Source organism: Catharus ustulatus, chromosome 13, assembly GCF_009819885.2.
Source record: "Catharus ustulatus isolate bCatUst1 chromosome 13, bCatUst1.pri.v2, whole genome shotgun sequence".
Classification (NCBI taxonomy): Eukaryota; Metazoa; Chordata; class Aves; order Passeriformes; family Turdidae; genus Catharus; species Catharus ustulatus.
This window is the reverse complement of record NC_046233.1, coordinates 19,649,001-19,675,672: the sequence shown is the minus strand read 5'-3', so window position 1 is coordinate 19,675,672 and position 26,672 is coordinate 19,649,001. Positions and strand designations below refer to the sequence as shown.

General features: G+C 41.9%; 2 protein-coding genes across 6 annotated transcripts; one reads left to right on the top strand and one right to left on the bottom strand.

Moving 5' to 3' along the window:
* Window positions 1-356: 356 nt before the first annotated feature.
* On the top strand, window positions 357-17,491 carry RAB43 (RAB43, member RAS oncogene family). Of its 2 annotated transcripts, none has more exons than XM_033071268.2 (3): window positions 357-586; window positions 8,125-8,302; window positions 9,154-17,491. In XM_033071268.2, exons 1-3 carry the CDS (start codon window positions 377-379, stop codon window positions 9,405-9,407), a joined length of 642 nt encoding a protein of 213 aa, XP_032927159.1. In that variant the 5' UTR covers window positions 357-376; the 3' UTR covers window positions 9,408-17,491. The 2 variants fall into 2 exon arrangements, with proteins under 2 accessions (XP_032927159.1, XP_032927158.1); XM_033071267.2 differs by having other exon boundaries at window positions 8,119-8,302.
* On the bottom strand, window positions 15,926-26,672 carry LOC117002311 (haloacid dehalogenase-like hydrolase domain-containing 5). Of its 4 annotated transcripts, none has more exons than XM_033071265.2 (9): window positions 26,609-26,672; window positions 24,459-24,668; window positions 23,684-23,796; window positions 22,902-22,995; window positions 21,683-21,716; window positions 20,658-20,832; window positions 19,440-19,628; window positions 18,391-18,585; window positions 15,926-18,294 (listed from the first exon to the last, which is right to left on the bottom strand). In XM_033071265.2, the coding sequence occupies exons 1-9, from the start codon at window positions 26,645-26,647 to the stop codon at window positions 18,189-18,191; spliced, it is 1,155 nt and encodes a 384-aa protein (XP_032927156.1). In that variant the 5' UTR covers window positions 26,648-26,672; the 3' UTR covers window positions 15,926-18,188. The 4 variants fall into 4 exon arrangements, 3 of the variants coding, with proteins under 3 accessions (XP_032927156.1, XP_032927157.1, XP_032927155.1); XM_033071266.2 differs by having other exon boundaries at window positions 15,926-16,965; XR_004419260.1 differs by having other exon boundaries at window positions 16,888-16,965; window positions 18,057-18,585.

The window sequence follows — 26,672 nt, the reverse complement described above, 5'->3', positions numbered from 1 at the left end:
TACCGCCTCCTGGTCGGAGCCGTCACAGATCAGCCACGGGCGGTGCCGGGGCAGGGCCGGGCGGAGCGGTCCCAGAGTGGGGCGGTCCCGGCAGGGGCGGTCCGGAGCAGTCCCGGCGCGGTGCTGGCGGCGCGCAGGGGCGGCCCCGGAGCAGGCGGTCCCGGCAGGGGCGGTCCCAGGGCGGTGCCGGCACCGAGCGGTCCCTGCGCGCCGCCGGGCTGAGCAGAGCGGTCCCGGATCGGGGCGGTCCCGAGGCGGCGCCGGTGGCGGGGGCCGAGACGCAGCCGAGCTGAGCCGAGCACGGCCCGAGGCGAGCCGAGCACGACCGGAACCGAGCCGAGCGGAGCCGGCTGCCCTCGGCCGCAGCGGCTCCGCCATGCCCGGAGCGGCCGCGCTGGGCGCCGGCCCCGACCCTGACGAGAGCTACGATTTCCTCTTCAAGCTGGTGCTGATCGGCGACGCCAGCGTGGGCAAGACCTGTCTGGTGCAGCGGTTCAAGACCGGGGCCTTCTCCGAGCGGCAGGGCAGCACCATCGGCGTGGACTTCACCATGAAGAGCCTGGAGATCCAGGGCAAGCGGGTGAAGGTGAGCGAACGGGCCCGGCCGGGCCGGGGGCACCGAGCGCGTCCGGGGCCGAGCAGGAGCTGCTGCCGAGCCCAAAGCGGGCCGGGTCCGCCCAGCGCCCCGGTGCTAAACCTCGCTCAGCCTGCTTTGCTCGCTTTCCCCAGGCTTTCTTCTGCGCTGTTTACAAGGCAGAGGAAAGCTCAGCTGGCTGTGCTGTTTCCAGAAAGGGATGTGCAACTGGCAGATTGAGAGAAGGTTCTTAAATTAGGCGTGTTATTATCTTCAGACACTGTTTACAGGGTGTCACAGGGAGTGACGCTTCTTCTTTATAGGACCAATAAATTCTAAATTTGACTTCTGTTTTTTTTTTTTTTTTTTTTTTTTTTTACTGCTGGAGGAGATCGGAAATCAGCTGGTTATTAAGGTTAGAAAGAGCCCAGGACATGCAGGATCTCTGCTCAGATTCTCGGTGGCACAGATTCCCTACAACTGAGCTCACCCTGTGGGCACAGTAACGCAGGTGGGGAGAAAATGCTTAAAGCATCTCTGGTTTGTAGTAGATGCTTTAAATTGCGATCAATCCCTTCACCAGCCCCTCCAGAATGGGCTCGTACAACTGTCCTTACCCCTAGTTAGAGTAAAAGTCATTTAATTCAGTCTGGAAAAAAGATGAGGGAATTGTAAAGCTTTTGGTGACACACATATACAGTGATGTGGTCAAGTTTTGGCCTGTGTTCGCCAAAGTAGGTGTCAAAGTCCTCTGTCGGTTTTTTTTTTTCCTATAAATTAACTTCGGTGGGCGGAATATTAAGGTGAGAAAATTGCAGGAAGCGGAAGAAATGAAGGCTCATATTTTTTAGGAAAAGAGCGCGATTATCAGTTCCACACCCAGCAGCAGTGTTTATTTTCTTGTTGGTGTCACACCTTTCACGTCTGGCTGCGGCTGAGGAACTGAAAAGAAAACTCAGGTTTTCTGTTGGAGCTGTCAGTGCCTCTTTCACAGTTCCTGGCAAGTGGGGAGCTGGGGTTCTGCTTTAGGGTTGGAACCTGCCTCCATTTAAATGCTGGGCACATTGAAAGGGAGAAATGTGTCTGTTCCTGGTTCCAGAGACTTCAGGAGTGCCCCAGGAAATCAGCCCAACCTCGCAGGTGTGCTTTTTCAAATTGTCACCCTAATGTTCCTGCCTGTCTGTAACTAATCCTATGTGTTATTTCTGAGTATTTTACCAAAAAAAAGTAAGAAAATGGAAGGTCTTGAAGCTTTCTTTTTCTTTGTGTTGTTCTGTACTTCCATTTAAAAAAGAAATGAGGAATGCACATACTGAAGAATTTTAAGTATTACTTCAGGGAAATTTATTCAACATAAAAAAATATTGCTGATTTACTTTTGTCAGCTGCTGAGTCAGGGACACAGCCTGAATATGAAAGCATTTCCTTGGAGGGGGTTTTTTGTTTGGTCTGTTAAGGTGTGGAGTTAGTGTGAAGTTTAAATCAGACTTTTCCAGTTGGATTGAGATTTCACAGCAGCCTATAAAATCTGGGTTAGGTTTATTCAGCATGCTCTTGGAAACAGGAAATAAGGAAGCATTTTCTAACACTTTTTTGAGCTCCCTTACACACTACTTGCACTTCTTGCCTTTCAAAAGCAGGCCAGGTAATTGCTGCTTTGATTTCGTTGGGGGTTTATGCTACTCAAGACAGTATTGTTTTCTATTTAGCAAGTGGTGCAGGAATGAAAAAATTCCTGGTTTTATAATGTTATAGAAGGTCATATTTAGAAGTTCCCTCAAAACAAAGTGTCTACAAAAACTTGTTCAACCTCCCCAGTGGCCTAAACTTCATTTTTAGTCTGGCTAAGGGTAGTATTACAACCCAACAACACTTATTTTGAGATTGAAACAAACAATTTAAGGTCAAATGTGCCCCTTTCTGTTTCAAACTTCAAATGTTCCTGTCACAGTTACATAATGATTCTGAAACATTTGGAACCCAAGGATTTTAGGTCTCACTTTCTTTTGATGTGTGGTTTGTTTTTTTGTTTTTTGTTTTTTTTTTTTATAAGGGAAAAAAAGGAAAAGATGCCTGTTGGAATACTGAAGGTGCTGCAAATAACTTTTTTCAAATTATGAGACTTGAGGCTTTCCATGCACCTTGAAGCTGTGTTCTTTCAAGTGTCTCACGAGGTGTTCCATCCTCTGCTGCTGAAGCTGACTAAACTTTATATGGAAAGAGATCAGCTTTTTGAAATGTCTGCAGGTTGTCTTCATTTAAAGAAATATTCTAGTACATGCTGTTTGAAATTGTGGCATACTGCTTTCTCTAAAAGACATCCTTCCTGACTGGCTAAATCCTGGAGTACAGACTATTGTGCCCGAAAGTTGGTCTCGTTAATCACTCAAAAGTCTTTAAAAGTGGTGTTAATCACTTAAAGCACAGTGATTAAAGTCCTATTGTTTAAATAATTACATGTTCTTTGAGCGATAGAAAAAAATCTGGCAAACAGAACAAAAATGTTTTATAACTGTTATGTCACTGTAAGAAAAGATATTTATAAAATGCTGGAACCAAGATTTTACATAATGATAGGCAAGGACATTCCTAAGTCCAAGTCCATAAATCACAGTTAGTAATAACAAAAGTATTTTTCTTTTGATGAATTACCTCCTGTGAGCTGATTAATTGTCTTTAGTGTCTACTTTCTGCTGTCATTTCATAGTGTTTTACATAAAGTATTTTTTCCTCTATGGCATTGTTTTTTCCTCTTTCAGTATAACTTTCAGAAAATAGCAGGAGAGAGAACAGTTGAAAACACATTCCTTTTACAACAAATACTCCTTTATGTACCATTGCACTTCTTAATTTACAAGCGTTTTCAGCCCATATGTTATCAAGATTATTGGTTTTGATTCAGCCTCATGCCTGTGAACTGTATTCTTTGCAGAATGGCCCAAAATGTGTTTTGTCATGACCTGGCCAAATTGCCAGTAATACTGAGTTGTGGCCTGTTAACTGTCTTGTCTCCTGACTGGGGATTTAATAACTTTGCTACACAGATAAAAGCAGAGCTACTGGCATCAATATTCTTTGATATCCACAGGAAAATGCTGCTGTCAACTCCTTTGACACCCATAACCTGCAGCAAATGGGAATACTGCATTCCCAAAAATGAGGGATTCCTCATTCTCTGAAAATCATGGAGGGAAACATTTGAATGGAGCAGTTTATCCTGACAGTTCTATCTCTGAATATCACTTTAAATTGAAATACACTGCCACAGAGATGTTGCTTTTGGCAAAAACGGTGTGGATTAGGTTGCAAGGCAGTTTCAATGAATGTTTTTAGGAGCAAGTGGTGTGATTTGCCAGACTGCAGGAATGTATATTATTGTCTGCCATTTGAGATGACAGGATTCAGACACAGTTGGTTGAGATTCATTTAGCACAGTTTTCAGGTCCAGGATTTCACTGCTGGGAAGTTTTATGGAATATTGCTGCAAAAGTGACATTTCTGTTTTTGTCAAGGAAGGTATCAGCTGAAGGATGTACTTAGTCATTATTTATGCTGCTCCACATGCAAAAGTACACCTGAACTCCTGTGATACTTTAGAAGAATCAGGAAAGTACTTAATAAATTATGTAGGAAGTAAGGGAGGGAGAAATTATTTAATGTGTCTTGGGGCCATCTGCTAAGCATTAACCTTTGAGCAAGACACAGCCACATTGGCCATTTGATAATGATAATTTACTGTGCTCTTTGGCCAACCTGTCACTCACCATCTTCAACATTTTGTCTGTTTCTGTAGTTCAAAATCTGCTTTCTGTAAGCCTGAGCAGACATCCCAGAAATATCTTCCAGAGAACCTCCATGAATTTCACCACTTTCTGTTTTCCTCCTTACATCCAATTGAAACACTCCTTGTTTCAGGTTTTTCCTGGTGTCTTTCACTGTCCTTTATGTGCCACCATGAACGATGTAACTGTGCAAAAAGTTCCAAGCTATGAGCAGATCAAAATAATCAACTTTTGTGAATAAATGAGTATTCAGTGGTGAAGCAATGAGCATGAGAAAGGTGACTCCTTTATTCTGCCATATTCCTTCTGAACAATGAGTATTTATTCCCTGTTCTTTACCCTGTTCTCTTTTGTTCCTAGCAGTGGTCCCCCTGAAGGCCTGCCACCAATCTCTGATTTCAGAGGTGATTTTAATTAGTAGTTTCAAATGAATTCAGCACAGTTCTCCAGCAATCCCAGCTTCTCTCTGCCTTTCTTACACCAAAGGAGTTGTCAGAGTAATTAGAAAATCAGGAGCTGCCTTAAAAGGTTGCTGAGTGTCAGACGTGGCTACCATTTACAAAGCTGAAACACTTAAATCAAGGAAATAAATAATTAAGAACTTTGTGTCATTTACAACATACTTCATATACTTGTACAATACAAAAGAATACACGAGCATGTCTTTTGTAGTAACCTGTGGCTAGTACAGTTCTTTTGGTATTTAACTTTTAACTTAGGGACTTTGCAATGAGAAATACTAAGGCTACATTTTTTTTCTCCAAAGTTTTCAATTGTTATTTTTTGTCAAGAGTTACGTGCTTGAAAATACAGTTTAGCAGAAATACTATATAAAACTTTTACTATGCATGAGCTGGTTAAAGTTGGAGTTGTGATTGGTATTTCTGTATAGTTGTCATGGCTTTTTTTCAGTAGAATTCTCTGAAATTTGTCTCTTGTAGACATGCTGGAGAAAATAGTGTTTACTTAGGATCAAAACTGGTATTTTTGTAATTACTTAAATTATATTTTTTAACCATGTATCAGACTGATTAATGTTACATGGAAATATTTATCTTAGAATTTTCTAAAGATGCTATCAAGCAAACTAGCTGTATTTTTCCTTTAGAAATACAACTTGCTTTACATTAAGTAATCTAGTTGGTAATACTTCCTTGCTATGTCTATAGTGTGAATTCTTAATGATAGAAGACATTATTCAAATTACAAATTATGTGACAAGACAAGGTTTTCAAGCTTCCCAACTAGGGGGGCAATTGTTCTTAACTCAGTCACTCTACACTTTTATATACAACACATGAATAGTGTAAGTGAAAACAATTTTATTTTTTAATTCAAACGTTTCCAATTTGTCTGTATGCACCGAATCCCTCAGGCCCTTCCCAAGAGTTGAGTAATCATCATTAGTCTTTTCTAGCACTTGACCTAATCAAGTATTGAGATTTAACAAACACAAAGATCTGGTGGGAGACTTGAGTACAGAGATCATCCATAAACCTGGCCCCAATTTCTTTGTCCCTGGTAATTGCTGCTGACTGCTCTGAACCATTATCTGTTTCATTAATAATCATTGCTTTGTGGTTTTCTGAGTCCATTACAGTCCCTTCCCCTGCTCTCAGAACACTCTTACCAGAACTGAGAAATCCTTTTTCCTTGGCTTGATTCCTTTTAAGCTGTACATATATCAGCTGGGATCTGAGTGCTTGCTTAGCACAGGAAATGAGATTTTATCAGCATTGCCTTTTCCAAAGTGAAATTTACTGCTCAAAAATGCAGCAGAGTCAGAAGAGACAAAGAAAATAGCAATGTGCAGAAGAGATAAAAGGAAAAATGATTTAATATTATTTGGTATAAAATAGCACCGGCACATTGTGTTAAGTTCTTGACAACACTTTAAAATAAGGAGGTTCAGAGAGAGGGGAAACCATAAATAAAAGGTCCATAATATGGGAGGATTAAAAACCCCAGTAGTATTTGCTCATGTCCTGTTTCAGTGGAAATGCAGAATATAAGGAATGGCACAAAAAGACAAGCAGTGGTCTCTGTTATCATTTAGGGATAGACAAGTGCAACAGAATATAAATTTATAAATAGAAATTCTTCAGTTTCAGTGTCACTATATATTGAAGCCAAGAGCTTTGGAAGACTCAGAAGAAATTAGACATTTATATGGAGAATGAGAACAACCACAGTTACTTTGGATCAAAAGATCCTGGATATAAGCCATCATGTTCCAGGACATTAGACAACCTATAAAACAACAGGATTTACAAAGAAATTCCTTAGGAGCAGGTGTCCTCTCTGAATTATCTTGTTTCTTCCTCTGGAACATCTTGTATTGGGAGCTCAAACTCTGATACCAAACTCATAATTCTCATGCTGCTGGATTTAGGCAAAACTATATAAAGCAAACATTTCTTCTTCCTGCCCAGATGTAATGTCTGTTCTACCACCCAGAAAAGGACAGGTGATTAGACTGACCAGATCCTTGACTGGCTTTGAGACCTAGGATTGCTGGCATTTCATTATACACTCTTTTGTCTCTATTCTTTTAATTGTCTCCTGTTTCCTTCTAAAACAGCATCAGTGCTCTCAGATTATGTGACCACATCCTGCTCCCTTTGTTCCTGCCCGTGGCAGAACTGGCAGAACCACAGATAGTGTGGTAGCCGAAACCCACCTGTAGTTCCAGTGACACCCCAGATGAGCTTGGCTGCAGGCTGGCATCTTGTTCTGCTGCAGAGGGTGACAAAAGGGTAGGGCTGGGCACACAAGAGATTTCCAAAATCTGCCGCAGAAGGAGCTCACCGGCGGGAAACCAGGGTTCAAACTGATGCAGGTACAAACTTTGAGCAGCGAGGTTCTCAGTATAAATTACATACATATATATATATATGTAATTATTTAATATTTGTTTATATCAAGGATCTCAAGCATATATTCTCATCCTTAGATCATGAACAAAAGACTAGATAAACACGGGGCTAGAATGTATTGGATACACAGGAGTTTTTGATCAAGGCTCTTGGATCAGGTCCTCTCTATTGATGCCTTAAGGGGAGAAATGATGCCTTAAGTTTTAGCTTTTATATTTTCCAGACTCTGTACTTCCTTAGTGTATAACTCTGAACTTCATACAAAGTGTCAGCAACTTCTCCTCACAGCTCAGTCGGATAAAAATCCTTTTCCAGCCCCAGAACCAAGGACACTGCAGCTTCAGGCCCAAAAAGTGCAAACAGTGAATTGAGGAGAGAATCTGGGAGGACAGAACCTGGAGCTGGAATTGGACAATTAACCCTAATATGGAAATGGACCAAAACTTATAAATGTGTGAAAACTTGTGATCGTGGGTCCATCTTGGGTGTAGCCACAGCCAGGCTCTTGCACTGCCCAAGGTGCAACCCTTGAAGGGCTTTTAATAAATCCCTACTTTAATCCTTTAACTCTGTCCAGCCTCTGTTCCAGGGAGCCTCTCCAGGCATCACTCTTGGTTGGGAAGAGCAGCTGCTGTGTGTCACTGGTGTCACTGATATCAGTGTCCTGTCTCTCACCTGTGCTGTGTGTCCCTGTGTGCTGTGTGTCACTGTGTCCTGTCTTTCACCCTGTACTGTGTGTCACTGGTGTCACTGTGTGTCATTGGTGTCAGTGTCCTGTCTCTCACCTGTGCTGTGTGTCACTATGTCCTGTCTCTCACCGTGTGCTGTGTGTCACTGTGTGCCACTGTGTCACAGTGTCGTGTCTCTGACCTGTGCTGTCCCCCAGCTGCAGATCTGGGACACGGCAGGCCAGGAGAGGTTCAGGACCATCACGCAGAGTTATTACCGCAGCGCCAATGGGGCCATCCTGGCCTACGACATCAGCAAGAGAGGCTCCTTCCTGTCCATTCCTCGCTGGATCGAGGATGTCAGGAAGTATGCTGGCTCCAACATCGTGCAGTTGCTCATTGGTGAGTTGGAAATGTCATTGCTGGCTTCATATGGTTGAAGTTAAGGTGTGTGCAACAGACCTGACTGGAAATTTTACCAACAGAGCTGATTCATCAAAGCAGAGATGTTTTGGTTTGATTTGACTTCTGTTGAGAAGTAGACAACTTTCAGTTCTTTGCATCTCATTTAACACAGAACTGGGATACCCAGGATTTCCCACTTTGGAGGCACAGCTGTCATGGAGTCCTTTTCCTCGCCTCCCTCCCTGTCTCCCTCTCCTCTCTTCTCCTCATAAAGATCTTTGTTTCCGGGGCCCAGGGAAGCTCCATCATAGCAAGATGATGTGTTCTGGTGAGTTGGAGCACACACCCACTTCAGCAAACAAGGAGTTTTGGAAGGACTTTGGGGCAATCACAGTTGGTCACTTCTTTGCTAGAAGTTCTGCTTTCCAGCCCCAATGTTTTGGACTCAGATGTGGCTCTTGGAGCCTGTAGAGCTGCTAATACATCGGCAGTACCATTCTAGATTTCCCTAGGAATCAGCAGACAGCTGCTGTTTTCACAGAATGGTTTTAACTTCAATTTCTAGCCTATTCTTTTCTGTTAGGGTCTACAGCCACTCTTCACTTCCTTGTTTTGTTCTTTGTGGGTAATACAGAAATACAGGTTGGAAAGGGCTGGGGAGATGATCCAGTCCAAGCTCCTGCTCAGAGCAAGGTTGAGTCAGGTTGGTCAGGGCCTTTTCAGTCACATTTTGAAAATCTACAGAATGGAAATTCTTCAGCTTCCTTGGGCAACCCAGAACTTCCTGCCAAACACTTCCTGTGACACAAACAGCCATTAAAAATCTCTCTTGTTTCCTTTCCTTCCAGGAAACAAGTCTGACCTAAGTGACCTTAGAGAGGTTCAGCTGGCAGAAGCTCAGAGCCTGGCTGAATGCTATGACAACATCATCTGTGCTATAGAGACCTCTGCAAAGGACTCCAGCAATGTGGAGGAGGCTTTTGTGAAGATGGCCACAGAGCTAATGATGAGGCATGGAGGGCCCATGATCAGTGAGAAGAGCACTGACAGCATCAAGCTTGACAGCAAAGACGTTGGGGAGAGCTGGGGGTGTGGTTGCTGATAAGAGCTAGCTGATATCCCTAACCTTACTGGAATTTAGATGGTGCTTCACCCTAATGCTGAGTAGCATGGTAGCCATATTCTCCCCTTCCTCCTGTGAAACCAGCAATTTTGTAGAAGTTAGACACAATCCTGTTTGCTTCGGTGTCTTATTTTTAAAAAGGGACTTTGGAGAGGTGGTCCTAAAAGTCAAACCCTCTGAAAAACTTACTCAACATTTGTCCCCACCATTTTATTTTCTGTAACCTTCATACAAGTTACAAAAATGGAGGAAATTACTTTGAACTTGATATTTTGGGGGTGGGAAGACATTTGTTTGGGGAAGAGACTGATGCAAACCTGAAGGTCTGAGCATTAACATAGGGCTGATTGCAAAGGAGGTCACTTTTGGAATAGGCAATCTTGACAGTGTCTCTTCAAATCCTCAGCACTCCACTAGTGACCAGGAAGTGTCAGTGTCTTTGATAATGGTATTTTAAGGGCCATAATAGCCAATATTTTGGTTACAGGACCAAAAAACAGTCAAAAAAGCAGCCTAGGGCATGTGAATTGCTAGTTGCTGTTGGAGCAGGCCCAGGTGGGGAAGCTTCTCTCAGGTTTTGTTATCATTTGGTGTTTTAACAGAAAGCAAAACCAGCCTGAACACTATTGCAAGCAGGGCTGGGCCAGGGTGGTGATTTAAAACAGCCTTGAGGAGAGGGAAGATGCATTTCATTTGTCTGTTGTTTGCACAGTGATAGCTCCTTTTTCCCAGTGGAAGCATCACTGAGATTTTGCCCTCAGGTCTCCATCATTTCACTCCACAACTCAAGACCTGCACCACTGGAAAGAGGAACTGGAGAAACCTTGAACTGACTGTAGCCAAGATCTCAAGATCTCTTGCCACGTGCCTAACGGTCAAATACAGGGTTCATTCTGGTCACACATCTGTTCTTATGTTACCAGAGTGCGTAAGTGGATTTGATTTTTTTATTGGTTTTGTTTTTTAAACCATCTCTTTAAATACCACATGGGCATATAATGGGAAAGAAGACCTCAGAATAGCTGAGAACTGGATGATTGCAACTTCTTGGTTGTGAGAAACCAGTGACTTTTTGAGTGGCTCCCTCCCAGCTTTATACCCAAATGTTCCCCTCTCCTTATCACAAGTTACCAGTTGCTTTTCATTTCTTGAAAACTCTCAGCAGGAAAAATCTTTCATAGTGGATCAAAAGTCTACATAAAGTAAAAGAGATTTCGTAATCCAGTTTTCTTTCAGATGCAGCTCTGTAGAGTATCTGGTAGATGGAGCTGAGGTCCTGATGGATTCCTCTCCATTTACACTCTCAGGCACCTTACAAAAGTGGATTTGCAAAGAGAGCAGGAGCAGCAATATTTTAAACTCTGTAGATAAAGTGGAGATGTTCCAGGATGGCAAATGATTTCTGTCACTCTGGTAATTTGAAGGAGCTTACTTTTCAAAAAGCTCTCACTTGAAGTCACTTGACTTTGAAAAATCCAGAACAAAAAGGACTTGAATTGTTTTGCTACTAGGCCTGCACCTGTTTAGTCATCCAACATATCCAGTGTCATGGAAATTAGAAGGATTTAGGAAAGGGCTAATGGATACCAATTTTAATACTTTTCATCTTCCTGTAGCAAATATTAAACCATTCTCTGCTCTTTCTGATTTTTTAAGCTGTGATGCAGATAACTGAGGAGCCGTGTGCTTTGTAGCCTGTTTGCTTCTTTCTAAGGGGTTAGTTTTCAAATTTTATAGTTGTGAGAAGGAAAAGGCCTTAAATTTTCCAACTAGTATAGTTTTCACAATTGTGATATTTTCTACAGAAGGGCAGGCTGAGCTGCAGTTCTTGGTAGTGTTTTTGGACAGTTTTCCAGGATATTCCTGCTTCCAAAAATAGTAGGCAATAAATGTCCAGCTAGACATTTGGGGATTTGAAATTGGGAATGGGAATGCAAATAGGAATGAAAATGGAAATTTTCCAAACCCTAGAGTTGTTGGTGTATTCTCTATATTCTGCTCTCAGGAGAAAGTCTGAAGACAGTCCAGGCTAAAGCTCAGTGCTGGTGACTGCTTTTCCTCCTGGTGAGATCCTTAAGGTACATAGTATTTGCAAACATTTGACTTTCTGTCATGATCCATTGCAGTTTTTATCTGGAGGTCATGGTCCTGCAGTTCTGCTTGAAGAGGGACCCCCAGATGAGCTGAGCCCCCCACTGCCTGCATAATTAGTGCCAAATTATTTAATGCTGACAAAAATCCACATGCATTTAAGAACAGTATTGCTACTTCTCAGACTGAAACCCATAGTTTACGTAGTAACTCATCTTAAAACTGGAACAAGAAGCAAAATTAATATAAATCCTGCTTCCAGTGCAGCCATTGAATGACTGTGTTTTTACAGTAGATGAAGAATAGAGGAATTATTGATTAATTTTTTCAGTTTTGAAGTTTGTTTAGTGAATAAGTAGAATTAGACCAGGCACTACACTTTTCATTACAATTTGCCTGGATTTCTCTCTTAAACTAGGCTTGAAGGGTGAGGCTCTGTCTGCAGGTCAGCCTGTTCAGTCAGAAAATGTGCAATACAGCAGCAGTGATTTGTTTGCTGTACTTTAAAGGGAGGCACCAATTCCAATTAGTTTTCAGTTTCCTGCAGAAATCTAAAACCATGGCTTTAAATCGGTTTTAACTCTTGGCTCTTCTGTGTTGTAACAAGTGGAGTACAAGTTTGCATGCCCTCCTAACTGAACAAAAGAAATAGAAGAAGACCTGGTTTATTTTTAATTTTTTTTTTCAGAAGAAACCTGAAAATTTGGTTTATTTTTTTAGGTTAGCAGCTGGTGGTGTTTGGATTGTCAGTAGTTAAAAGTTTATTTTGATTACCAAATCCTTCCTTTTTTCACTCCCCTGCTGAAGACTTTATCAAACCTGGGACTCACACACAGCCATGAAATTGAGGCATTAAAAAGATGGTTGGTTTAACTCCATTAATCATATTGAAACCAAAAGGATACCTGGGTGAAGAGAGTGAGGAGCACTAAACCTGTGATTTATGGGTAAAAACCTGAGTTTCAGCTCTCAGGGTACAAATGGGCATTGATGTACAGCAAGTGAATATGCAGGAGTGCTTGTTCAGAGTTCATAGCATAAACATTTGCCAAGAAATCTGTTTACTGCCAGTTGAACATTAGCAAGACTATGGTGCAGTAATTGCTTTTAAGCAGATCCCCTTGGCTGATCATGCATTTGCATTAGTATTTATAATTTCTTTTTGGCAGTACCAAAGTGTGCAAAAATATTGCAAAAGCACAGGAGGGGACATTGATCTCTGCCTTGTAGCACTTGGGAGTGGAATGCAGAGGCAAATACTGAAATTAAATCATCAGCAGAATGTGGTTCCCAGGAGCCTTTGTTGTCCTTTGTATTGATTCTAAGCTAATTTTATCTCCAGTTTCTCATCCAGTCCATCATCACAGATGGAACTTGTACAAATATTTATAATTATGTAAATATAAAACCAAATGAATGTCAGCCCAGAAACCTGCTAACATTAGCTTTGCAAAACAAATTTTGAGAAAAATTATAATATCTAAGAAGAGAGAAGAAATCCTGATGACTTTCTTACTCTCACTGTACTGGAATAAAAGGTTTTTCAGGGAAAAATCTAAATTAAGCCCAGCTAAAGCCACTAATAGCTTTCCTATTGGCCAATACTGATAGATTTCTGAGGACTTCACCAAAAGTGGAGCTCTTGCTCATTTTGGGTGCCTAGACTATAATATGTGAAAGCAAGGATTTGGAAGACTATCCTTTGGACACAACATGCAAACTTGTCTTGAAAACTTGAAGACACTTTTTTAAAAGTGAGCCAAGAGCTGAATTTACACAGAAATGAAAGCTGCAGACAGATGCCTCCCAATGTCTTCAAAAGCATCTCGGTACCATTGCAAATAAAGCACAAAACTTGTGTGGAAGTTGTTTTTGCACTAAAGGGAAATAATTATCAGAGAAAGAAAATCATTAATGTGAAAGGCAGAGCATCCTGATTATTCTGCATTTTTCATGTTCATTTCCTATTTCAATGCTGTGCATAAGTTTTTTCCCTTTATAAATGTTATTAAAATAGATAAAGTGTGAAAAGGTGTTTGATACTTAACAAAATCAATGCTTTCTTAACAGAGTGATAATATTGATGGGGAGAATAACTTTGCTGATAAGGTTTGGTGGTGCAGTATCGGGGATTCCTCACAGAGTTACGCTAGAATGGTGTGAGACACAAAAACCATTCCCAAAGCAGGGGAAGCCAGTGGGGGACACAGGACCCTGATCTGCCTGCCAGACAAAAGTAGATCCAGGCATGTGAATTTAGTTCTTTGTGTTTAAAGATTTCTGTTTCAGATTTCTGATAGGCAGATGTGCTCTGTGCTGTCAGCCAGCTTTTCCTTCTTTCGTGCCTCACTTGCTGAGATCTGACAGGTAAAAACCCCACAGCTCCAGAGCAGGGAGCATCCCAGCCAGTCTGGCTCACACACACCTCCTGGGGGGAAGGAAAAAAATCTCTAATTCATATTGAATTCATTCACTGCATTCCAAAATTATTTGAGGGGTTTGGGTGATAACAGTGTTAAAATGGTTCTGCATTTTCTAGGACAAATCTGTTGCTTCTCAAGGTTCTTAGAGAGATGCAGGCTGTACATTTCTAATCATCAGGAACTAATTTGCTTTTAAATTTTCTTACCACAATACTGACTACATGATTTGGAATATGAGCAGACAAGAGAGCAAGCTTGCATACTACGGTAATTTTTTATGCCCTACCTTCATCTATTTATGAATTTATTATGAAAAGTATTTTTAAACATGAAACCTGCTTTTGTTATGAATTTTAGCAAAGTAGTGGATACATTGTACTGTGTATCATTTAAAAAAAGGTTTAATTAAAGTAAACATTTGGCAATTAATACTTTTTGTTGTTATTTTATGCATGTACCTTGCTGTGGTATACGATCAGAAACAAAATCAATTTTAAGAAATTATGTATCCTGTCATACAGTGATGTATGGTCTACTTTTACACAAGATATCACCTAATGTACTCTTAATTAAACAAATGGTGCTGAACCAACTTCCTGTTACCCTCCCAAATGTCCATCACTTCCAGAAATGCATGCACTTTCAGTTGTTCTCACTTAGCAAACTCTCCAGCAGAGCTGTCAGGAAGATGAAGAATGAAACCCAAAGTGCTCAGTGTTGGGGGAGTGCAAATAACTTTTCCAGTGCTTGCAATTAAGTGTGAACAATGTAGTTACAACTGTACCTCCCCAAGGGAACATTGAGATCCTGGATTTTATTCAAGTGCTGTAAATTAAACAAAGCAACACACCTTTCTTTTTGCTTGGCTCTTTAACTGGAACGTCAGCAGATGGGTATTTGTGACCCACAGGGGCCAAATATTGAATTACTTGGTTTGCATTGTCTGCTGCTTCAATAACAGCCTCAGGTAGCAAAAGCTGTGAGTGCAATGGCCAGGCTCTGGGGCTGGTTCCTCAGAGTGCTGGGTGAAGCTGGATTTGTCAGTTAATTCTCTTTAAGGACACATTTTTACTGCTGAAGCATTGTGACCGTAGCTGCCCTGCCACTGATGTGCTGCAGAGTCGTGTGAGAGGGAAATAATTAACAACAACCTGCTCTTGGGAGGGACTAACCTGGATTTTCTCATGCCTTCTACTCATTTATACTGGAGTTTCTAAATCTGTGTGGGGAAAAATCCAATTTATCCCTTTAATGGCTTCTTGTAAGTACATGTGATGAGCACTTAAAAATTATTTCCCATTTCTGGGAACTCTCCCTGGAATTCTCTAAGAATGTGAAATAGTTTGGATACAAGAGGTCTACACGCACTACAACCATTTTTCATTTGCTGTGGTGAACTGACCTTTCATTATGTAGCTTGTACCTGCAAAACAAAAACAAAGCAAAAAAAACAACCTCTATTTTTTATAGTTTAGGTTCAATGAATATTTTTTCTCCACATCTGTGGGCAGGAAGTTAGCTGTAAAACTAGCAGAAAGAATTTCCCAAATAGAATTCCATAAAACAAGACAAACAAACCAACCCTATTGAAAACCTGATTCTGAGATTCTTAACTGTACAACAGGTGCTGCTTCTGCTTCAGGAAAAGGTCAATAAATCAATCAATGGATCAATCAATAAATAACCTGCTGAGTGTTAATCTGTAAGGCATGATCCCAGATTCCAATACTGGATTCTGAGCTTGGCATACAAGACCAACACAATGCAAGGGGGAGAACTTAATTAAGACTGAGTCCCAAGTGGCCTGGATGAGACAAATCAAACCAGTCTTTACACCAAGCAAACCCACCTGTTCTATTTGGAATATGCACTCATCTGTTTTATCCCCAGAAGTGACCACAGAAACACTTTCCTGAAACTTGTGTGCAGCCTGTTTCTGTCAACGTTGAAAACAGGATATATTTCATCACCCAAGAATTCATCCTTGTTTAAACAAAAGATTTTAATGCACACTGTAAGATATGCAGTGGTATCTGTTAGCATTTCTGTTCAAGTTACAGAGCATACAAGCACACCCCTGAATTTCAGAGAAACTCCTGTAATCCCAGCTTCTCCCCTTTACCCTGATGGAAAGGGATTTCCACCTCTTCTGGCAATTGCCTTCAGTGTGTAGTGTTATCCAGGTCACTATTTCTAATTTCCTTTATTTCCTTCATCTGCTGTTTTTTCAGCATTTTGGCTTTTTGAGGATCTGCCAGTCACCAAGCTGGAGGTCAGTCCCTGGAGCTGGATAATCTGCAGTACCCTGAGACTTGGAGAACTGCACTGGGGGCAAGGGTTTTACATTTTAGTGGTGAAGTGACAGAGAAAAAGGGAATGTCTTCCTTTTCTACAACCACATTTTATGTTAATGTTCCCATGAGGGATGAGATTTAAGAGGTCTTATACAGTTCCTTCATTTCGAAGTGTTCATCCACATTGTAGAGAAAAAAAGGAGAAACAAACAGAACATTTTCTGTTCTTAAGCAACTTCCAGCATTTTTATTCCTTGCTTCACCAATTCTGGTAGAGTTCTACAACAGGCTTTAAGTACTGAAACAATGTGATTTCAAATAATTGTGACCTTACAAAATTACAATCTTTACTTAGATTTGGCATTCTTTGCAAATATTATTCCTTTATTTTACAGGAAAGTGCTAAAGAAACAGGTAGATATCTGTTTGTCGTACCAATAAAAAGGCAAGAATGTGCTGCTGTAAATACTTTTCCAGTGAAGAAGCAGGAAATAAACTGTTTAAAGCAGTGTTCTTACACTGGATCCAGACACTGAAAGCTACTTAGGAAACATTACAAGAGATGAATCAACAATCCTGACAGTGGAGAGGGGATTACAGTGCTTTGCAAACAGAGGAAACAAGAAGAAAGTCTGACTTCACAGCAGCTGTGAGCTCTCAGAGTTGCTGTTGGGATAACAAGCAGTGAAGGATTTGGCCAGGAGGTCATTCTGCCAGCCCTGCAAGAAACTGGGAGAAATGAAACACCCAGGTTTTTGTTTGGACAGTTTCTAATTCGCAAAAAAACCCAGCCCTAGAAACCTGACTAGTCCCTAATATGAATTGATCTTTCTGTGTAAGCTGACTTTGGTGTTAAAACAATTAATTGGGTTATGTTTTCCAATCTTATGTCACAAGTACAATACATATTGTGTTATAACAAATAACACAGAAATATTTTCAAAGACATCTTTGGGATTAAAACTTTAGAAGTATTTTACAAAAATAAGAAAAAATAAATTACTTTTTCTTTTTAAACAAACAGCTATAAAATCCATGAACCAAACAACATGTAACATTGACATGACATGAAATATATTACACTAAAGGCCAGTTAATTACCACAGTGGTATGAGGCTTCAAGTAAATTAGGAGGCACTTTTTGGCCAAGCAGTAGTCACTGATTCAGTGGAAAGCCCCAACTCACAGGAACACCTGAAACAAAACTGCTAAAGCTAAGATTCTAAATTCCTTAAAAAAAAAAAAAAATTGCAGACAGAAAGGCAAAGAGCAAAAAGACCACAGAGGGCACCCCAGGTCTGCTTCCCTTCCAGGACTATGGAGTTCCAACACAATTAAGGCTTCACACAGCAGAGAGGAGCAATAAAACTCCAGGGACATGGGAAAACAGACACAAGGAAAGGCAGCAGCAGGTTAGATGACAGCAAGTCCAAAGTGGAACAGATTGAACTCCACTCTGAAGGGAGCATTCAGCACTTGCAGAGTGCCAGGCACTAACACATGTTGTGCTCTGTACCAGCCCATGTGGAACGGACTGAGTGAACAGCACCACAATCTGATATCCTCAAGATCTTCAACACCTGAAAGCTGGATCTTCCAGCAAACAAGAGGAGGTACTATTGTAGAGGGACTGAAGTACCAGTACATGAATGGGGTGCTATGAAATATTGCTATTAAAGTACCTAACATAACAAGGAGGAAGACAATAAAGGGCAACTCAAGCCCAAAATTACATATTTAGAAGCATTATAAAAAGCATTCTTGATATTTAATATACTTAAACACACACATGTACCTACATGTACTCCTAATAAGCATACCTGATAGAAGATTGCATTAATTTAGAGGTTTAAAAATTTAGAAGGCAGCAGCTTGTGGCACTCTTGTAAAGCACAGTGTGTTTTGGGGAAGAAAAGCACAGCACTAGGTGGTCCTTGAGAAACCATGCCACCTCAATTAGGTGCAAAGTTCTCCAGCTGGAAGACCAGGTCTACAGCAGCATCCACATCTGGCACAATGTGATCTGGTTCCACCAAGGCAGGGTCGAACCTGAAATCCCTGTGGCCGTGGAACACAGTGTCAGGGATGCTGTCCCTGGTGTCCAGGGCCAGCTCGGTGTGGGGGGTGTACACCCCAGTGCAGACCAGCACAGACCTGCAGTGGGCAGCAGCTGCAGCTGCCAGCTCGTTCTCCCAGCTCAGGCCAAGCTCATGGTCCTGGGACAGCGTGGCAGGGCCTCTGCCTCCAGAGACCTTGGCCTGGAGGCGGGATCTGGAGCCAGTGCTGGAGCTCTCCTGCAGGTAGCGGTTGTACAGGTTAGCGCCGTACACATCCGTCATCAGATTGTCCCTGCAAACAAGACATTCAGTCAGCACTGCAGCTTGGGCTGTCAAAAAGACATTCTTGCAGTTTCCACCTAACAGTTTATTGTACACTTTACACAACTTCATGTGGAATCGGGCAGACAGGGAGAAATCCAACCCTGCAGCTGTTTCATTGCACCATTTTCATGAAGTATGACAGGATAAAAATGCATCACTCTCCATGTTCCTGACTGGGATGAGAGGAGAGAAACTCAAGGTATGAGTAGCCCATGAAAGCTGTTTATTATATTTCCAAACATCTTGGAGATTCTGGAACAGTTTAATACAATAGAGTTTTATCTTCCTCTCTGAAAAGGATTCTGTGATGTGGCAGCACAAGCAATAGCATATGACCAAACCTAAATGACCTCAGACATAATGTCCAGCTCTACAGCCTCTAACTGCCCTTTGCTCAAAGGCAATTGGTGTTACACCACTAAACCTAGCAGGATAAACATCCAGGCAAACCCTTTTTGTTAGAGTTACACATCCTATTACAGAAAAAAAACAACCAGGAGAAATCTTAGTTGCATATAAAACAACTTTTGTGCTTCTGTAGAAACTACACATATAAAGAGCAAAGCATCATTAATTTTTAAGATCAGAAATGTCATAAAAATATATCATAGCACCAAGAAAGTTAGATGGTCTTAATGGTAGGAGAAACAAGCTGGTAAGAGTTGTGTGTTTTTCTTGGTTGGCATTTACACTGTATATTTGACCCCACAGCACAGAGGGTCTGGGATTTCCTGCTGTACCTGTCAGACCCAGCACACCTGACCCCACAGCACAGAGGGTCTGGGATTTCCTGCTGTACCTGTCAGACCCAGCACACCTTACCCCACAGCATAGAGGGTCTGGATGGGCTGCTCCCAGCTCCTCTGCAGGGCCTGGGCCCGGATCAGGTGCTCTGCATACTGGTATGTCAGCCTGCTGGGCTTGCCCATCAACGCCTCATATTTCAGCTCTTTGCCAGTGATCTTCTTGTAAATGTTCTCCAAGCAAACCATGAATGTTCCATGTCCAAACCTACACAGATGCAAATACAAACCATAAATGTTCCATGTCCAAACCTACACAGATATAAATCCAAATCAAATTGCACAGATTAAAAATATCAAACAAGTCTTTTTATTTCATGATTTTTTGGAATAAATAATGTCCTGCAACTATCACATTCCCCTCAGCATGCAACATTTCTGCAGCTGGTTCACTGAAAATTAAGTGCTGGTTAGCTGAACAGTAGACACCACAATAAACCAACATTACTGGGATGGCACAACAGATTTATCTAATTTAAAAATTGCTCACTGGAGGTATCCTGGCTGCTTTACTGTAGTCTGAAGCCATCACACATATTTTTCCAGTGTGCTAATTAGAGGTGGCCTTTGGTTCCAGAGACAGGTATCTGAGCAGATCTTTGATGCAGGACTGAGGCAGCAATCCAGCCACAGTAACAAGTTTCTATGTCAAATTACAGACTGAGGGAGGGGAAGAGAGGAGAAACAAACCTGTTTAAAAAGTACCTTCTACTGAAAGCAAAATCAAACAAAACCACTTTAAGAGGTCCTGGCACCTTGCTCTGTTCTACTTGTTTTTTTCTTGTATTCCTTAAAGAGCTCACTGCATTGTCCTCAGAACCACTCACTGCTTTCAACCAGCAGGGTCAGCTCTTTACCAGGAAAAGAGAAATACCAAAGAGGGACCGAAAGAAATGAAACAATGGCCTTGATAATTTTTTCATTTTTGCCTTTGAACCAAGGCTCTGAGGCCCTCTGGAAAAAAATTCTCTTTCTCCACTGTTCTGGGAGTGAGGAAACAAAAGGGTTTAGAGCTTAAAGGCAGCTTTTCTCTTTTCTCTCTACTCATTTCCTGGATGCAATAATGCAGCCAGCAACACAGCAGCATTAGCTGAAAGTGCATTAGAGATGCTGCATTCAAAGCCAAGCCCTGCAATGAAGCTCCATCAAGCATTCTGCATTCAAGTGATGACTCTGACCCTATTGGAAAAATGAGGAAGCCCCAAATAAATCCCAATTACATGAATAAAGCACTTACCTTGGGGACTGTGCCTCAGCCACCCACATCAGGTCCATGTTACAGGCAAGCACAGGAATGTGAGGGTAGTTTTCCTGCTTGTAGGGATTTCCAGGGTAGCCACTGGTCAGCAAAACATCAATGATCAGCTGCAGGCTGGTTTCCCATCTGACTGGCTCCCCAAACAACACCACAGCTGTGAGAACCACAGTCACAGAACAGTCATGGAACTGTTAACAGCACTGAATCTCTGACACTTGGCCTAAAGAGACTGAACAAGTAATTTAATATAACCAGGACCTGATCAGTCACATTAATTTAGGGGCTTAGTATATCACATGCCCACCCACACATAGAAAATCTCATGAGTAAGACCCCACTGCAAAAACTTCAGGTTTAGGAATTTTATTTTATTTACAGGTGAAGTCTCCCTAGAAGTTACAATATTAATTTCTAAACTGTGTTTTTAAGTCTTCCATGAGTTCTCCGTTTACACACAGTATTTAAATACACCACCAGAGATGTTGATTTGTTCATCTTAGAACAAAATTCAGATGCTGTTGTTAAAAATTTCTTTGGTCTCTAGGAACAATCTGACACGGATTTTTTTATATCCTAAGGTCCAATTTCTACTTTCCTGTAGTTCAGATGAGATGAGAGTGAACACAAGACCCATCTCATACTACAGCTCCATCCTGACCAGTTGTAAGAACAATACCAATTATTTCTGAGAAATGAACATCAGTTCACGCCTCCTTTTTGAAAGGAGGGCAACAAGAGCCTTTTAAAGACAGAGGAAAAGGAAACGGGACTTTATGTACCCTTCAAACTTCAAAACCCAGTGGTTGAAAACTGCACACATTAAAAAACAGCTTTACAACACATGATGCTTTCAAGTGAATAACAGCTGTCACTAACAAAGAACTGTCAGGATTGTCTCAGACAAATTTATAAAGTGCCCAACAATCTAGAAATAATTTCTGAAAATAAAATAAAGATATTTCATTTATTAATGGATAGATGCAAGTTAAATAAAGTTAACTGACCCTCAATCTTGGGAAGCTCCACAGCAGAGGGGGACTGCAATAAGAAAAAAGTGAAAGTTTTCTACAAGATGAAACATCTATTTTTAACAGCATAAATTCAAGCCCAGCTCCCACAGCTGCCTCCTGCTGCTCTGACAGGAAACGCACTCTATAGTGGTATACACTTGACACCAGATCACTTAGAAACTTGTGTTTCCACTCTGAAATGACATCTCTGGCACAGGGACAGCAGTGACTGTGCTGTGCCTGCACCAGCCTCTGCTTCTCCTGAGCTGCCTCTGGAGTTTTTTCAATCCAGTTGTTAAAATTACTTGTGCTGTAATTTTAGTTGTTTAAATTACTTGTTTAATTAGTTGTGTATAAAAGCGTGGATGTTTATTTTTCCAGGAGGAGTAAGAGCCCTCCAGTAGTACCAAGACATTTGAAATACAGTTTTTGAGATGTTTTCCTTTAACACTTCCAATAAAGAATGCACTGTATAACATGTAATGTATTTGCTTAACAATTCAGAGTTTGCACTTCATTATTTACTCACTGTGGTGACAAAACTTTAACAGGTTCCTGACCTTCCCCATCCACTTGGGTGAGGAGCCCAGCCAAAGGTGACACAGCTGAGTTATGGATTCTGTGAGAACATTCACAGAGAAGCTCCTGATTACAGCTGGGGAAACCCACTTTGTAGGCTGGCCCTGAACATGGACAGCACACCCAGCTACTCACTTCTTTAAATTCTGCACAATTCAACTGGAACCACTGTACCTACTGCTGACATTTCAATAGTGCTATAAACATCAAAGGCAGTCCTTGGAGGGAAAATTATTTCTCTTCAAAGCATTCACTTACAACCAAAGCAACCTCATGGCTATGAAACAATACCAACACAATCAAATATTCAGGGAAAAGCTTATGTTACCTTCCACACTTTATGAAGAAGTTAATCAGCTTTCCCAGACAGATTTTACATTAGGTATCTGTATTAGATTGTGAGTTTTCCTGCAACAGTAGGTTATAAAATCAAAGGCTGGGTTAAAGAATTACTGCTGAAAGAAAAGAGTTGTTCTCAAGAATGCTGCAATAAAACAAATAAGGAAGCAGAAAAGCAAAGTCAAGATACCATGTAAGGACAGTAACATTAGCTTGGGAGTTAAATATTGACCCCTGCTATAGGATGTCATGCAGTGAGCAAACAGAAAGGTTTAAAACAAAAATCTCCACTCACCAGGACGTTGGGTCTCCTGTCATGGTCAACTGCATCGAGCAGAGGGCGTTTCTCCCTCAGGGTGTCAATGGTGATGGGCTGGCAGAAGCCAAGGCTGGCACACACCAGCTAAGGACACACAGCTGCTCACAGGAAAAGATTTTCAAACTGCTAATTCCACCGGAACCGTTTAAAGGCATTCCATTTACAAATTAGCTAGGAATGAAAGCAACATCAGACTTTTCCTTCTGTGAGACAAATAGATGATCGTGCCACTTCTGATAAATGAGAGACAAAGCTCTTCTATTTTGTTTTCATCCTCTCATCTATTTCTCTCTTAGCCTAGCCTAATGAGTTTTAACCATTAACTGGAACGTTCCTTCAATACCTTTTTCTCAATTTGGTACTTCAAATAGAGCTTATGCTTAAAAGTTGCATATACATTTTTACAGCTTATGACTTACACCAACTTTAATGAAAATGCCACTAAAGGAAGAAGTGCAGAAGGGACTTAATGGAAGCCTGAGCAAAGCTTATGCAAAAGTTAAGGTTATTAACTTACAGTCTGAAACTTTGATACCACCATGATATCAATATAATTCAAGTTGTTTGGGCACCTAGTGTAAAACCACATTCAAAACATAAATTTGATACCATACAAGGAACTATCATTACTATTTATTACTGCTTTTGTAGGGTTGAAATATTTGATTTTCACTTCATCCATAGGATCCCCTGAACCTGATTAAGGAAAACACTTTGACAGAAAGTTGTTGGGTTTTAAACTCTTTTTTTAAAGATACTCTTGAGAAATATCAAGAAGTGGTCCTTGTCCAGATACCAGAACACATTTTTCATGATAATGCTTGAACATCCGCAGAGGACTGTGTGACATCATCACTTGATCTTGTGAAATCTGTTTGGGATTTAAAAACAAAAGGAGTCTGCTGTTTTTCAAAGTAGATGTTTATACATAGATTCAATTAACAGATGTGACAGATTCCAGGAATTATAAAACAATTAGCATTTTCTCATTTTATACATCATACAAATGATGTATTGATAATATGCCAGAAAAAAGTGCCTTACTGACAAATTATCATACATACCCCTTTGAGCTCCAGCTCTATTCAACATGAATTGACTTTTCTCTCCTAATTTTATAAAATCACCGAATTAATTTGGAAGAAAACAGGGAAGGAGAATCCAAAGTGGTTCCAGTTGTGGGCCCTTTCCTAAACTGCAGCTCTGATTCAATTGTACCAGATCACCTGATTTTAGTTTACATATCCCCACTCCTTCAACAGGACAGGTAGTAACCAGTAAGATTATTATCCTGGAAACAAGCTCCTGTGAATCACTGTTTACCACCTTACCAAAGAAATACCTTTAGCTTTACTATTGGAAAAATCAGTGCCTTTACCAGTGGAAAAGCCATTAGCTTTGAAGAGCATTTTTTACTTTCAGCGAAGCATGTCAGAGAGCTCAAGGGAAAAGCAGACCTGGTGAACTGAGCAGCCTTAAGACATCTGACACATTCAGCATGCTAATGAAATAAATGGGATTTAGGTGACTCACTGGAACCCCCAGCAGGTGAGACAGCTGGTCAGCTTTCTTCTGGCGCAGGCAGTTCCCCGCATTGGTGACGAAGACCACGGGCACCAGGAACTGGCCCTGAGAATTGACCAGCTTCTGAAAGGCTGTTCTGGCAGCAGGAATGGGGGTCCTGCCTCGCACCAGCACCCCATCGATGTCAAAGAGAAAGCCAAAGGATGGCAGCACGCCAAGCTGGAAGGAGGGATGAAATCAAAGCTACATCAGTTATGTCCTTACACATATTTACTGGAGTTTACAGCAGCTACAGCCCCCTGAGGACAGACATTCCACTGAGAGCAGGGCATCTATAACAGCACATCTTAATGTGCCTCACAGACACATCTTCATGCTAAATACATGTTGGCACAAGGAGCACCACAACTCCCTCTGCCTTATGCATACAGACTCATGAGAGCTACTTTGCCTTACAAATAGTTCCAGACTATTTCAGAAGATAGGGAAAAATTAACTTAAACTAATGCCATACATGCTGCAATGCCAGTGAGTCACACTTTAATGGCTTGACCCCCACAGAATCCTAACAAAATATACAAAAGTAAATTTTTCAGCAGTAGGCAGGTCTTGGACCCAAGTATTGTACTTGGCTCCCCCCCCTTACAAGGTGTTTATGTAGTAAAACTGATCTGTTCCCCAGAAGTTTGATTACAGCCCAGTGACTGCTGTGCCCCTACACATGGCTTCAGTACATAGGGCAGACTAAGTGGGAAAGTGAGCACCTCCTCACACAAAGGTGCTGCTCAAGTTACTGAAATCTGTCTCCTTGCCTGCCTTTGGGGCAGCGAAGAGCTGGAGTTGGTGAGCAAGGAAAGTGAGGAAAGACGAGCTGGGTGATAAAGCCAAGGAGCAGAGACAAAGAGGACTGTTGAGCAGTGAAACTGTTACTGGATCAGGCTAGAAAAGCACAGAACAAAATCTATCATCTGAAGTTCATTTCTCTCCCGAGCCAAAAACAGAAACAGGAACCTTGAGATTTATGATCAGCGATGAAAGGGAGGGGTTATGGGGCGAGGCTGAGCAGCAGGCACAGGAAGGACCGCAGCCCTGGGAGCGGGGACAGCCTCCGCCACCGGAGCGGTCCCGAGGCACGCACCCACAGCATCGTGTCTCCATCAGGAGGACAAGAGCACTTGGCCTGCTCAAGCAGCACTTTGTTCCACATCAATTATTCACCCGCCACACTCTTCCTGCGGCCGGGCACAGCACAGGGAAAGGCACCGCTGGGAAGGGGGATGCAGCTCAAATGACAGCGAAAATCCACTCCCCTACACAGCCCGAGTTAATAACACTGTAAATATATCGCATTACCATTCATTTAAATTAGACTGGGTTTTTGTCCTTACATGCTAGAACTCCCCCTGAAGCCCTCTTGTCTCTCCTCTGTGGAATGATGAACCTTTTAATTTAAAGAACAAAACCTCTGAAGTCCTGGTCTCCACATAGCCTGCGCCCATTTCAAGAAAGCTATGTCAGAAATAACCCAGAGATGCTGCTAAAGGCTTGCTAATAAAAGTACAGCAGTCTTCCCAGACTTTGTGAATGGGTATATGAAACTGCCGGAACTACAGTGGTACTGAAATAATTTTGTAGCACACGCGATTCTTTACGTTAATTTTGCGACATATAAATAACAGATGTATAGATAACAGATTACAAATGGGAATTTCACAGCGAGAAACACAAGCAGAGAGAAAAATAACGTATTATAGAGGGAAAAAACACTCAGGAAAGAACTGGACATACATATATGATAGATATAATGATAGATAGAGATAATGATGTCAGCAGCTTTGTCTCCCTTTTGACCCTAAAGAAACTTGGTGACAGGAGTGCCGCGCCGCACCGCACAACCAAAGGGACGGACGGAGCCGGCAGTGCTCGGAACGAGCTCCCCTCGTTCGCTCTACAGGCCAGGAGCACCAGGACAGGAGTTCCGGCCGGTAGCGCCCGAGAAATCCGCGCCGGTGTCCGGGGAAAGCGAGGATGCGCCCGTGCATCCCCGCTCCGCTCCGGGCGGCCCCGCCGCGCTCCGCCGCTCCCCGCCGCTCCCCCCGCTCGTTTCGCTTTCTCCCCGGCCCGCCCGGCCCGGCCCCGCTCGCCCCGGCCCCGCTCACCGCGCTGTGCCCGCTCCGTTCGGCCGAGGGGCCGCACATCCCCCGGGGCGCCGGGAGCCGCGGG